Source organism: Pangasianodon hypophthalmus, chromosome 11 (genome assembly GCF_027358585.1).
Source record: "Pangasianodon hypophthalmus isolate fPanHyp1 chromosome 11, fPanHyp1.pri, whole genome shotgun sequence".
Classification (NCBI taxonomy): Eukaryota; Metazoa; Chordata; class Actinopteri; order Siluriformes; family Pangasiidae; genus Pangasianodon; species Pangasianodon hypophthalmus.
The window spans coordinates 5,822,316-5,837,979 of NC_069720.1; the positions used below are offsets into that span (position 1 = coordinate 5,822,316).

At 37.1% G+C, this 15,664-nt stretch overlaps 1 protein-coding gene across 1 annotated transcript in view; it reads left to right on the top strand.

Moving 5' to 3' along the window:
* The window catches only part of ankrd13c (ankyrin repeat domain 13C), a 40,227-nt gene that overhangs the window by 6,489 nt on the left and 18,074 nt on the right, over nt 1-15,664 (top strand). Inside the window, exon 3 of the mRNA XM_026930669.3 lies at nt 4,814-4,918. Within this exon, the coding sequence (XP_026786470.1) occupies nt 4,814-4,918 (105 nt within the window). The remainder of the gene's footprint in view (nt 1-4,813; nt 4,919-15,664) is intronic.

Sequence of the window (15,664 nt, forward strand, 5' to 3'; positions counted from 1 at the left end):
TGGTTACATTTGCGAGAAACCTGTTGCTAAGCAACTAGAAAATATGGACCCTGAATATAAGATAGCTAATAACTGCCTCAGTTATTAGCTATCCTAGCTAGCACCTTCATAAAATAAAACATACTTTATAAAAGTGAATAATGAGAGTGGAAACAAGATAAAATAGTCAGGAACATCAACATTTACCTCAGACTTGTTAGTAAATTGCTTAAAAAAATGACTCTTTATGACTAAAATTGAACTTTAGCTAATTATACTTAGCATCAGCTGCTAACCTTACTGCTCTGCTGTATTAGACATCTGCGTTGTGTGACAGGTCATGTCGTAGCATTGTGAAAGTGATCTGGCTTCAAGATGGAGATGTTTTTAGTTCTGCAAAGGCCTTTTGCCTATTTTCATAGCCAAGTGCGTGATAAGTTTGTTGAGATAAGTGTGTGATTGTTTAAGTGAGACTTTTGCACTGTGCTAAAGTGGAAACTATAAGCTTCCCTCACATGCTAGCTTCAGTGCTAATTTAAAGAAGAAAACCAAACATGTCATGGCTGATTGACTAGTTTTGGGGTAAGGATTCATTTAAACCCAGCAGTCAGTGAGAGGTTGAACATTTTATCAGTGTTGTGTAGTGGTGGAGACATATTTGTTTTGTCACTTTAATTTTTTATGCCTTTGTCACTAGGTTTTCGTCTTGTTTGCGTGTCTGTTCGAGATTCTTGTTAACTCGATAACTCAAGAACTAGTCATTGCATGTTTGTAGGATTTATGTGGAATTATCATTGTAACCAGCCGATGATTTGATTAGATTTTGGAACCGATCCAAACAGGGTCAAGGTCACAGCAAGGTCAAATGTCTGAAATAGTTTTTTTTTTTTTTTTTAAAGCTTTCTTTCTGTTTGTTGCACTTGTATGTTACTTACGTATTCATGTTGAGGAACTCAACTTGACTAGCTACGATTTTTGCCATCGGTCCATCTGTGCATCCTTTCATCTATGTGTCTCTCCGAGGTTTGAGATTCTCATTAGCATGATATCTCAAGAACGAGTGGTTGAACGTTTGTAGGATTTATATGGAATTATCATTGTAACCAGCAGATGAAATGATTAGATTAGTTTGAAGAATATTATTTAAGAGTAGCTCTGGCGTACAAATTAGTAACAAGAAGGGCTAGACGTGTTAGTGGCAAAGGCAACCCCATTAACATCGTTGGCTTCGAGTTCAACTTGTTTGGCTATGAAAGATTTTCTGTCAGTCCATCTTATCTGTATGGACATATCCTTGCTACCACCACATGAAGCGAATACATTTTAGAATTGATCCAAACATGGCAAAGATATATTTTAAGGATATTTGAGGCATTCAAATTAGTAATAAGAGCCACTAGATTTTTGGAGACAGACATTTCCGTTGATGCCAGTGGCGTTGAGTTCTACTTGTTTGCGGAATGAGGGTGAAAATCATAGACATGTACAGCATCTGTTCTCGTCTAAGGCACTAAGAAAGCAGTTAAATCCATAATTCTCCGATACGGTGAGAGGGACAGAAGTTAAACTCCTCAGCTCGTGTGCCCATTGGCAGTCCATGCACGTTCATTTTGCTCCGGATTGACGAGAACGCTGAGGCCTCCGGTCCAGCAACTCGGGCTGTGTCCAATCAGCTTCAGCATGTGTGGTCTGAGAGCGAGCGGCTGAGTGTTTCAGATTGTCCAGTCAGTCTGCTCTTTGTTACAAAGATTATTTTGGATAAATGCTGACATTATTACACAATCAAGCCTCTGGGATGTAAGTCAGACGATAGAAGGACTGGCTCCACATGATGGCTGCGTTATCAGGTCTGAGCGAGCTGATCCAGATCCGGACTTTGTTTATAACACCCACTCACACACTTCTCAGCCGTCTGTGATGCTTTCAGGCAGTAATTCCAGAATATGAAAATATGAATCCTCTCTTCTTTTATTTTTCCGGACTAGGCCCTTTAACAACGGTTTTATGCTAAGGCTAATTAATGAAGCAATCTACAATCATTAATGAATGATCTATAAATCTATGAAATGTGCTAAAATAATTAATATTGTGTTTAACAAGATAAATTAATTTATTCGATTTAAAAAAAAAAAAATCTTAGAGCTGTATTGTGTTTCTAATGTATTATAATCAAACCACAGAAAGTGCATTGTTGTTATCAGCATCATTAGGGGGCCAAGCACCAAACCTTCAGAAGCACTATAGTGGAAGTTTTCCTATTCGAGGTCAGAACCCCAGAATTGTAGGAGCTCAGTGGTGACTGCATTGTTTTCTTTGCGCTATAGTGAATAAATGTTCATTAGCCTCCAGGCCCCGGAGGTCCAGAAGCCCTTTGGTAATCAACTATTGTATAAACTCTATTATAGAAAGACTGACAGGGGATTGGTTGTGTGTGCGTGTGAGAGAGAGAAAACTGGAAGTGAGGAAATTGAGGAAAAAATTGCTTCAGAACAGCAAAACAGTTTCACAATAACAAAATACCCGGATTTCATTCATCTAGTGCGTGTGTTTCTTTATGCTAACATGGGTGGGTTTGTTAGAGTTAGGACACCATGACATTAGCTCAGCCATTTTGCTGCGTTTGCAGGTTTATTCCATGCTGCAAGTCACAAGGTCATATTTGAAGAATTTCTTCTTTGTGATTTGCGACACATATGTTCGTTAACATTGTTGAAGCGCTGTTACTAATTATACTTCGGTTAATTACCTGCAATTGTCCCAAGCAAGAACTTCTTTTATAGTCTCCAGGATGTTAATGTTGTGATGCTAATTCCGTGCCTTGTTGTAATTTGAGTTTAGGAGAAGTTTTATTGTTTTGGGTTGAAACTTTAAGGTATGAGTTAGAAATAGAGGCTGTCTTTTTGAAATATAAAGTTACTATGGGATTTAATTTGTGAAAGCCTTCCAGAAATCGTCTAGGTGAAGGCAGGACATGCAGAACTGGGTGAATTTGTAGACCTTGAGGACAGTACCATGTCCCAAAGACTAGGAACAGGTATTTAATATTCCACTAACTAGCCAATTAAGTATTTATTTATAAGATTACAGTTACGCATTACAGATTACCCTAGACTCGAGGCAGTGAGGTCAGACTGCATGTTTTACTACCTCTTATTAAATTCTACCCGTAAGCTTGTTAATTGTGGTCATCAATTATGGATGTGAATGAGTCCAGCTTTAAATAAACATGATCTGTACATCAGGGAATGGATGAGTAGAGTTTTGTTCATGGCTACACATGTCACTGTGTCTTCACAAGCCTCTAATGATAGATCATGTTATTTTAATATGATACTCAAGATATTTTCGAGTAATACTGTTAATTTGTGAGTTTAGCAGAAAGCTGGAGGTTATTTAAATGGGCCACTGAGATCTGAATGGGAGAAAATGGTGGTGATGTTATCATTACACCACAGTGTGGTTGAACTCTCAGATCTGTTTGGTCAGAAGGTGTTGATTTAATTTTCTATAACAGCAACGCTGACAGTAATACTGGCTGTCATTCAAACGACAGGTTTATAATAACACATTCATTCCAATACGGTTCAGACAGACTCGTATAACAGGACGCTCCACATAATGTACGACTAATAAAAAATGGATAAAATTGTGTTATTTGACGAAGAAAAATATGTAGTTGTTGATATGGTGGAGTTTTCTTTAAAGAGATGCTTATTGACCATTTATGGAAGGGGTCTCCAGTGTCAGCGCTATTTAAACACTAAGCAAGTTTTCCATCACAGGAAAGGCTTCAGGACAGATGACTTTGCGCTTTCTGGTTATTCGGTAAAAATGAAAAGCTGCTTTTTTTTTGTCTTATAAACTTCAAGAGAGAGGAAAAAAGAGAGGCTGCTGAGGGCACGACTGTTTACAGGAAATAGCTTGTCTTAGGGACGTTCCACAACATTAACCACAACTATAAATGGACTAAACGCACGGCGTGGTATTTTTTAATAAATGAAAAATTGTAATTGTTGGCAGATTGCCAACAGTGAGAAATAAAATACTACAGGATGTGCCACTGTAGGAAAATAATCAACTCCTGGGTCTTACAGTATCTTTGGGCTGCATCACACCATCTCATTGTGGATTATTTTCCTATAACCTAATGCCCCCGAGTGTTTGTGCTATTTATTTTGAATCATAAGTCAGTTATAGTGTATGTTAATTCCTCGTCAGATTTTATTTTTTTTTCAGTGGGCTGCTCCTTTAACTGCCTGTAATTGTTTAAATATTTTTCTCAAGTTTGTGGAACAAAAGCCACAAAGTAGAAAAAAGGAAGCCGTCTGCTTTTAGAGAAAATGTTCCATATGTGATTCCCCATTTTACAAATCACAGAACAAACAAATCTTCCATTTTTAGATTTATTAGAATAAAAATAAATGTAGTATTACTAAACCTTCCTGTCCTCTGTTCTGCCAAGCCTGCAAACCCTTTTCATCATGGTGTGGTTTGGTTACCAGGCGAGGGCTTCATTAGTTGGACACATTCCCTGGAGAGGTGAAGTCTTTAATACAAAATTAGAGCTGTTCCTTTGTGCTGCTGGCGTCAGAATGATGTTAAATTAAGCCGGGCCTCTTTTTTCGGGGTTAGGGTGGAGAGTGAACAGGACAGAAATGCCCTGGGAGCTGTATTCTACGCGTGTGTCACTTCATACGTTTGTGATCAATCTGCTTTATTATTTCTACACAGATTTTTAGAAGTTAATGTAAATCGATTTCCATCAGAGAAGCTTGAAGTTTTAAAGAGAAACGCTGTTTGTGTTTACATTCTTTTTTTTATTGGTCTTTTCCAGAATGTGCTCATCTCCTGCTGGCCCACAATGCACCAGTGAAGGTGAAAAACGCTCAGGGATGGAGTCCTCTTGCCGAAGCCATCAGCTTCGGAGACCGTCAGATGAGTATGTTTTACATTATTACATTTACATTTAAATACATGATCCCGTAGTGCATTATGGGTTTTCTGTACCATCTGTACCAGCTCAGCTGCATTGATTTGTCCCAGTGCATTGTGGTATTTCACAAGCGTGCTAGATTTTCTCTACTGTGATCAGACATGAAGTGCACTAAGTAGTAAATAGGGTATAATTTGGACACTCACGGCTGGATGGCACGCTTTGGGTCGTTTTACCAAGTTAACCCAGGAGTAACATGTAACGTGGGTGGAGCTAGAAACAGTGGTGACAGTTGAATGGTTAAACACACAATCAGCCTGAAAATGTAACTAGAGCTGGTCTGGTTTTGCAGTGATTTTCTTGTTTCTTTATCTTTTAAAATGTCCTTTTAGGAGGTGACCTTACAAGTTTATTATATCATTAGCTTCAGATTTTGTTTTATTTACCTGCAGAGTCACACTAGCAAGCAACAAATTGCTCATATCACTTGTAGTTTGACTCTTGTCGGTTTATACTGACCGATACCGTTGTCGCATGTGGGCGTGGCCTGTTCAGCTTAATTTTTTAGGTCAAAACAACAAATTGGTAGTAGCGATATATAGCTCGTAAAGCCTAATAGTTAAACACAGATTAAATAATACACTAATCAGTCTGAAAATAGTTTGATTTATATGTTATGTGTTGCGTAGCATCATTCTCAGATTAGCAAAGAAATCTAACTGTACTAGTTACGTACACTCACCAGATGTACTATTGATCTCTGTCCAAGCTTTATTTTTCTTTGTAATGTCCCTATACACGTTTTATGAGCGATCAGGATAAGATGAACCCATGGTTATAAGATTGTTTTTTTTTTTTTTGTGTGTGTGTGTGTGTCAAACAGTAAATGGGAACTAATTACAGGTAGGAACTAACGTTGTGAGGGGGGAACTGAAGAAATGTAGGACCACACCTACCATAGGATTGATCAGAGGACGCATTTGAGCCTTGCTAGTGTGAATGTAGGTTTATGGATTCTTGGTGCTGATGTGTTTAGGTTGCTTGTATGTCTCATAGGTTACACGTGATCCAAAATATTTCCTGTCTTCAAGTCAGGTAGAATCCCAAATGGCTTTCTGTTCGCTATGTTTGTTCTACCCTATGTAGGGTGCATTGTCAGATATAGTTTGCAAGCATTTTCTCTGTTTTGGTTGTTTTTGGTTGTTTTTGGGTTATTCAGTGCCATTATAACAACCTTGCTGTGTCTGATGCTTAATAGTGAACATGTTGAACGATTTTTTGAAACTCCTCATACTTTCATGGGTACCATTATATGATGGATAAACCAACACAGGGTTTACAAACAGTTCTTTGTTCTGATGAGTTATCGAGCTGCATGATGAAGTGCATGATGGAGAGGGTGGGTGTAAGTGATACTGTGCAGCTGTTCTACGAAAATGAGCTGTTTTTGATTCGAAGAAGGCCAACTTGCACTTGAGTGCCCAGTACATATAACCGTGAGCAACAATAGTCTTCAGTCGCACCCATCGGTAACACACACACACAAACAAACACACATACAGCTGCAGGCAGAGCTGTGTTTTTTGCATCAGTGTTCGTGTGCTCTCAGAGGAGATGAGCCTTCAGGCGATTCCTGAGGTTTATGAGAAGTTCATTCCACTGTGAAAAACATGTAAATAAAATCTAATGCACCAATAAGTGAAAAGAATCTAACTGCACCGGTACTGAAAATAATTAAATGGAGACAGTATTTCTTTGTTTACCAGAGATCATAATTGAATAATACAGTATATCTATACAACGGCATGGTATATTGAAATCTTGTATCCGATTGGTCAGAAGGTGTGCAGCTAGGACACTAGTTCCACCTATAATGTGAACAATAGGAGAATATTAATACACTCATTCGAATATGTTATTGCTTTTATGGTGACAGCTCGTACACCGGGACTTGTACAGCGAATGCTCCACGTGATCTAAGACTTAAACAGATTTAAAAAAAAAAGTTTCACTGTTTACCAAAGACAAACATATAATCATTGATGTGGTGAGATTTTTTGTTAGGAGACATTTATTTAACATTTATAGAAGGATGACAAGCTGTGTTTTTTGAGAGAGAGAGAGAGAGAGAGAGAAGGAGTTGCTGGAAGAACTAACTTCCACAGCAACGTAAGTTCCACAACTTCAAATCTTACTTTAAACCATTAAAATAAGTGACACGTTATTAATTAACAATTTAAACATTGTAATCTTTGGCAAATTGCTGAAGTATACGCGGAATAACACACTCCACGATGTGTTGTTATACGAAAATACTCCACTTCGGAGGGTTGCGCCAGCTATTGTGTGCTATTTCTTACATAATGTGAAGCAGTTGATACAACGCTTACGAGTTGGAAAGCATATAAAGCAAACAAACTAAGAACATATGACATGGCCCATATATGGTGCAATTTAGACTTAATGAATAATAAATGGACAATAAATCTCAACAATAAGCCATTTATGAATATTTAAGAATTAATGCAGAAATATAGAATTGAGCAAAATGGGTTTTTAAAATGCTACCACATAAAATACAAAATGCATTCCAAATTCAAAATGCATATAATCAATATTTCTTCTAAACTGTCTTCTCTAAATAAAAATATGAATAAGATTCTAACCTCATAAGAAATTTGTCTAAATTATACGCACTCACTTGCACCACAGATTCAACTTTACGGTGAAGTGATCAGTTATATATTTGCAGCTAAATTGTAAAATATATTTTTCCTCATTTTCCTTTAAGAAAACATGGGATGCACACTTGTTCCCTTGACTGTATCCAATCCAAATAAAATGTAAGATTGATTTTCAAATCGAAACTGACATTTTTTGCTTGTAGGCTCATGTCCTTGTCCTTGATCATACTGTCCATGATTCATCTCTACTAATCAAGTAGAGACACAATTCTTCTTTGTCTCTTCTTTTCTTGTATTTAAACACCCTCTCACACCGTAGAGTCATCAGTGAGATAAAAAAAATTATAAAGCATCACTGCTTATATTAATGCACTTGTAATACATTATCGTTTCTATAGTAACAGGTAATTGACAGGAACTTGTATGGCGCCACAAAAAGACTGATTAAAAATTTATGTAAAAGTTTTGTGAAGCTTTTGGGTAAGGAGACGTTTATTTATTGTATATAACAGTTAGTAAGTTTTCCACCATAAGAAAACTTAGAATGGAGGACATGCGGGTTTCACTTTAACATGACAAGCTGTGTTTTTTTTTTTTGTTTGTTTTTTTAAAAAAATTTTATTTACTTCAAGAAAGAGAGAAAAAAAGCAAGGCTCGTGAGCTGTTTATAGCTGCTATAACATCAGCATCAACAACATGTAGTAATAAACAGATAAAAAAAGATGTGTTGGTCATTACTAAATGAAAAATTGTCACCATTGGTAAATTGCTGTGCTATAAGAGCAATAAAACACTTCAGGACTTGCTGTTATTGGTAAATAATCAACTTTGGGGTGGTGACAGTCACCTGCTTAGTGTTAGGATGCATCATACCTCCTCACTGTTGATTATTTTCCCATAACAGCGGTCCTTGCTGTGTTTTATTCCTTACATAACCAATCATTTACCATAGTGACACGCGGAGATGCTCATTGCGGGGATGAGTACTAACTTCTGTTTCAGCGTTTGAGTCACCACTGCAGAGAGACTGTAGAGACTCAGCAGATATGGCCTCATAGCTGGGAAAGCGAGAGAGTGTGAAAGTGATGCTCGCTGTACCGTTTAACAGTGACCTCCGGAAATCAGGATAAATTAGAATATGAATACAGCAGTGCAGTTTTCTTAAAGAGCCTTTGGAATTCTTTAATTCAACAACAAGCCACATATTGGCTTTAACCTGAAAAAACATACGGTGAATGATTTTAACTCACTCATTATTGCTGCACGTTATTAGCATCTTTGGAAGTCTGGCCCTTTTAGCTAATTGCTGGAGGGGGGAAATTCCTCTTGGCCTCTGTCGGGTATGAGATGAAAAGGAATTTATTAGGTGTGAGTGTGTGTGTGTGTGTGTGTGTGTGTCTGTCGGCTGTGCCTCATCTGCCCTCCCTACAGCCAGCCTCGCTGCTTTGATCAGGCGTATAAGCTCAGCTTTACAGGCTCCCGTTCTGCACACTGCTGTTAGCAACATTAAAGGTTAAAGCGAATAAGAAGCCCAGCAGTCCTTGTTATTTTTTGGGGTCATTGCTGGTTTAGCTGGCCCATATTTTGCTGTGTTTTTCAAGGTTGGATAAGGATGGGAATGAGTTGGAAAGAAACTTCCATCCAGTATGAATAGAGGGCTTTTTAATCGACAGGTTTCTGTATGCAAAAAGCCTACAGTCTGGTTTTTATTTTTTTTATTTTGACTTCCTTGATTTATACAAAGCAGACAATAAGAAGACAGGTTTGCAAACCAGCTGGATGAGTTGTTTGGCAATTTTGTGAGACAAAAGCAGGGAAGTAAGTATATGTAGAAGTTCATAAACATGTTTTTTTTTCTCACTAGAGGACAAGCTGGCAATCCCGACTGGCAATCCAGCAAACACATTCGGCTTTTATAGTAGAATTCAGTCGGGTAGGAAGCAGTGTTTTGGAGAGCTTTGATACTGTAGGAACATAATGGTGTCCCTGCGCTTGTAGCTAGGGGTGGGGCGGTGTATAATGTGATAGGGAAAGAAAAATAGTGATACTGATAACATTATTCTATCCTGGAGTAGATAAGGACATCGCAAATATGTTGCTTCCGGGTATGACAATTCCCTTGAAATACAATACGTACGGAAGTTGATTATTTTCCTATAAAGGTACTATTATTTAACAGTACTACTATTATTTAATGCATAAAACACCCGAGAGCATGGTGTTTATAGGAAAATAATCCACAACAGGGTAGTGTGATATGGCCCAACATAATGCAGAGTTATGTTACCACCCCGAAGTGGATTATCGATGTGTTTTATTCCTTCTATACCACAGCAATTTGCCAACCATTAAAATTTTATATTAATTTTAAAATAAAAAGATACATTTTACTATTTATCCATTTTATGTTATGGAACATCCGCAAAGCAAGTTGGTTTCTGTTATCACGTACGTTATAGCATAATATCATATAAAAGAAAGAGAGGCTGTTGAGGGAATGATTATATGATTATATCATATAATCATTCCCTCAACAGCCTCTCTTTCTTTTCTCATAAAGTGTACAGAAAAATCACAGCTTGTCATGTGACTGAGGTACTACAAACCACAACATAGATCATATGTCCTGAAGACTTTCCCATTGCAGAAGACTCTTACACTCTGGACTCCTTCCATTCCAGTAAACATGTTTATTCATTTTAGTTTATCAACAATTAAACATTATTAACAATTAAACATAATTTCTTTCATTAAATAACAATACATTTTGAATAAATAACATTAAATAACAATACATTTCTGTTTATTAGTCTTAGATTATTTGGAGTTGCCATACAATACCCAGTGAATGAGCTATTACTGTAGAAAGATTGAATAATTCAACAGTGCTGTTGTATAAAATATGTACATCATGCTGTGAATTTTTTATTCCATTCTAGTTTGTTTATGTGCATGAATAAGTAGTGTATTTGTTCTAACTCCAGTGGACACTAAACCATACACGAGAGCTAAAAGGCAGAGCTGTCACTTCTAATCGGCGAGCATCCCGCGTATTCTTTCGCTTTTCGCTTTGCGTGCCTGGAGCAAAACCGTAAATGCTACCACACACGTGAACGTTTCCACTGTTGCCCTCTGCTCTGCCTCAGAACCCTGACTGAATCAGAGCCAAGATCGCAAGAGCACTGTCCTTTTGCCTCACTTTGCACTTTGATGTCTGCTCTACATTTGACGGCAGATGTGTTATTCGATCCTCCCACATCTGTACCGAGGATAAGCGCAACATGTTCTAATGTGGTCTGAGAAATTGGGCCAAGTTGCGAGGCAAGCCAGGACACTCTTAGAAAATAAGGTTCAGTCTAAAATTCTGAAGAGTTCTTTGTCTTGTGCTGTTGTAGAAACACTTGAAAGGTTCTACGTCAGTGTCTTGGTACGCTATTGGGCCACCGCAAGCCACTAGAACGTCTCGAATGCTTCTTGCTATAGATTTCTACAAGTTTGTGGAGTTGTATTAAGGGATGGAACACCTTTCTTGTAGAAGATATTCTCTCAGTTGCTGTTGGTCCAGAATCTCGCAGAGGTATTCTGGTGACTGCGAAGTAGAAGTGTGTATTGGGACTGGAACGTTGCAAGATTGGGCGGTCAGTTGGGTATGAAGCTCACAGAACAAACAAAGGCCACATCCATTAACTTGAGTGTATACTTTCATTCAAGTTCAAGTTCAGTTTATTTATGTAGCACATATAAAAACAGCCACACGACTGACCAAAGTGCTGTACAGAGGTTCAGAAAAAGAGTAAAATAAAATGAAGAAATCAGCACCACTAAACACAATTAAGACAGGGTCTAGCCCCAATAATACAATGACTAAGAAAATATATTAGTAAGACAAGGGGAGCAGAGTATATACATTTTGAAGACAAAATAATAGGCAAATACCGTAATAGAAGATTATTTATAAGCCAAGGGAAACAGATACGTTTTTAGGAGAGACTTAAAAGTGGTCAAAGAAGGGGCTAATCTAATCTCTAAAGGCAGGTTATCCCACAACCGCGGCCCATCCACTGAAAAAGCTCGATCCCCTCTGCGTTTGAGTCGGGAATGTGGGACTAAAAGAAGATTCTGATCGCTAGATGTTAAACTTCTGAAAGGAGTATATGGGTGCAACAATTCAGATAAGTAAGTGGAGGCTTGATCATGTAATGATTTATATACAAATACAAGAATTTTAAAATCGATTCTGAATTTGATAGGCAGCCAATGGAGGGTCCTCAGAATTGAAGTAATGTGAGCGCTTTTACGGCAGTTATGAAGGAATCTGGCAGCAGCATTTTGCACTAGTTGAAGGCGAGCAATTTGAGACTTTGAACTACTGCAGTATAGTGAATTGCAGTAGTCCAAGCGTGAGGTAATAAAAGCGTGAACAGCCATCTCTAAGGTTTTATGATTTAGAAAAGGTTTGATTTTTGACAGCAGATGAAGTTGATTAAAAACTAGAACCTATTACAGATGTTTGTCAAGGTTTAAAGATTCATCTAACAGAGCGCCCAAGTTCCGTACACATGATGAACTAAAAACAGATAGACTACCCAGATCTAAGCTGGTTGCCTGATAGTTGTCAGTGGGGCCAAAAACGATCACCTCAGTTTTATCTTCATTTAAAGATAAGAAATTTTGGGCTAACCAAGATTTAATTCATCCATTCATTCCTCTTCAGAAACTGATTTATTCTTTTTAGGATCATGGTGATGTATAGGTCATAGCATATGACATCATTTTCCTCCTCATCAAACTACCTTCACAGGGTGGAGTCTTCCTGGAAGAGACCACGCCCACCATAATAGAAATGTTTCATCATAGAAACTTTGAGATACAAAAGAACTTTGTTTTGATTTGCAGTGACTCTTAGCTCTAATGGGAAAAATGACTCGCAGCGTAATAGAGCTTCCAAAGTTTCCTTGCGCTAGAGTTTCCAAGTAGAACCCGATTAGGATGATCTCTTATGAGATGTTGTGATATTCAACATAGGGGTGACATTTCCTGTCATATAATTTTTTTTATGGAAATGTTATGTGAAATTAATCTAAATTTAAATCATAGATTACTGGAATCTTTTACCGACTTTCAAGCTTATCAAGTGAGGATAACCTTCTTGAAACAAATGAACCTAATGACAGAAACAGAAATTTAAGTGTTAAAAGCATCATTGAGGTGTCCTCATGTAAGGACACTGTTTTGGAAGTTTGGATGCTTCTGTAATCTTTTCCTGTCTGGACTTAGAGTATGATTATGAATTTATTAATGTGATGTCATTTGTTCTGTAATATTTGTTTTCCTTAAATGATATACTAGCTAGTATGTCAACATTAATGTCAGGAATGTCACTATTGAGATGTACGTAATACAGTCCCTGAAATTTTCAAGCAACAAAGAATTTATTCTTTTTCTTATTCTGGAGAATTTATTCTCCACCTTGCTATCGGACTGTCTTCACCATTCCTGCACTCATTCCCCTCTCTGCAAACTTTAATAAACCTGATATGTGAAATATAGGGAAGTGTGATATGGAGATATGGGACTTCTGATCAATAATCCCCTCTCTCGATGCTGCCTGAGATGGTGGTCTAGTAATGCTAGATGAACTCCAGACATCTTTACTCACCAGTTTAACATGGACAATTTCAAGCCTTATGATATTAACACTAAATGTCATATTGGTCATACAGCATAATGTGGACAGTAGTTGTCTATCTGTTGGCTTTAATATTTGACTGATATTGTGTATCTATAGATACCATAATAATTACAATAATTTTGTATTTTTAGAATTTTCATGATTTATTGCAACAAAAAAAAAACAAAAAACACCCCAGAATACATCAACTGCAGTGAGCATTTTTTTTTTAAAGAATAGTGTTTCCTTGTTAGGTTTTTTTTTTTTTTTTTGGGCACACACCTTTAGAATTATTGGCACCCTTCAAGAGAACATGCAAAAATAATTGTATGAAATAAACACTACACAATTCTTTTTCATTACTTAATTGTGTTGGAGAAACTAAATACATTTTCTATAAGTAAAAGTGTTAAAGTCTAAATTTCTCTCTTTTTATTGTTTTCTCTTAGTATCATAATTGGCACCCCAGTGAATATTTTAAATGAATGTAAATTGTAAACCTTAAAAATGTATAGGTATATTAAATATGGTTCTTCGAACATATAACCTCAAACTCTTTCACACATGTAAACTCTGTGAAGAGTTGACGTTTGTTTATTAAAAAAACATCAATTAAAACATTATATTTGAACAAACATGGTCCAGTTTCTTATTCAGATGAGACATGGCTTTGTTCAATTAAAAGTCTTGAACATTTGAACATTTTCTTGGATGTGGACACATGAACATACTGCCCTAAAATCAAATGTTTTTTAATTACATTCTTTAAGATGACCTATGTTTTGCCTACAGCATCCCTTTATAATTGGATGTGTTCATGTTATATATTTATTTATTCTCATTTTCATGAAGGATACCAATAATTATAAAGCTGACTGTGTGCATCAGTTTAATATCAGGTGTAAAGAAACTCCAGTAGTGACTAGTGGTAAAGGAATTTTTGGGGACGGAAATCAGCTTATTTCTCTGTGGCTGCTTTTGCTTGTAATAATGTTGCAATACCTTGTACTCAGAATTCTGAAATTTCCAAGCCAATTTTCCTGAGTTCCAGTGCTTCTGCTTGGAAAAACTGGCTGCTGAAAGCAAGATCATATTTGTTATGGCTAGTGTCTGAATTTGATAAACATAGAAGGAAGATCTGCATTAATTTATTATTTATAATTAAATTCATTTATAATTTATTTCAATTATTTATGCATGATTAATGATTAGAAACCATGTATAAGAGAGGTCAATTACTACTGTTTATCTTTGCTTACAAAAACCGTCACGATGGTCTAGTCATGTTAATAAGTTCGGACTGAACCCAACAAAGTTATGTTACAAATTTAAACTTATAAAGCTGTTAAAACACCTATGCACAAGAGGAAAGCTACACAAGTTAAGTTGTGTCAAGTTAAATCAAGTTTTACTAAGTAGTAAATGATGCAAAGAGAAATGGATTTACTGCGACTGTGTGCCGCCATCTTGGTTTGACGTCAGGTGTGTTTGTGTCAGAGAACTTGGGCTAGGTGGATGTTTCCCGAGTTCCTGACTTGGCGTTCTGAGTTGAATGATTGTTCCAATACACTCTTCCCTGTCTGGTTTTTCCGAGTTCCAAGTACAATGGAATGCAGCATAAGGATTTTGGTCAGGCTTTAATACAGTGTAGCTGCATATGGTTATTCGTTTCGTAACATCGTGGAAACAACGAAGGCCACATACATGGGTATGTAGGTGCAAACTTCCAAAAATTGCTTGTACTGCTCTCAATCAATTGCTTGTTTTACTGTTGTATTTGTAGAGGGTTTTTAAAATGCCTTCTAATCAGAAGCAACCTGGCTTTTGTGACAGGCTGAAAATCAATGTGATATTGACTTGGATGGAATTTGGGATTTGCAGACCAAGAGAATCCAAAAAGGACTCATCAGTTTCCCAACTATGTCCCCTACCACATTCTGAATTTGTAATATACTGAACAACATCTACACAGTGGAATCTACTGCTCTTTTTGTGAGTTCTCTCTGCTCTGGAAAGGGAGAGTCGACCTCAGATGGAGGTGATTTTGTTGGCGAGTGTCATTCCCAGCAGATCTGGAGCAACATGTCTGGCTACAGGATTAGCAAGACCTCGCTGTTCTCTGCTCTCAGCTAAGCTCTTGAACCGTTTAATAAACATTAGCAAGAGTAAAACCTCTGCCTGCTGCAATGTCAGTTTGCTTTATGCTATTTGGCAAATGGACATTTCATTTAAGTGTTTTGCAGGGGGAACCACTGGACATTGGCCTGTTAGGAGTTTTGTGCTTTTGTGATCAGTTTCTGGTCTGCTTGATTTCTTTGCAGATTGATTTTTGTAGTCATATATTTCCAGTTAAGAGATTTTTATTTCAGAAATTCAACCACGGTTTAAAAAAAAAAA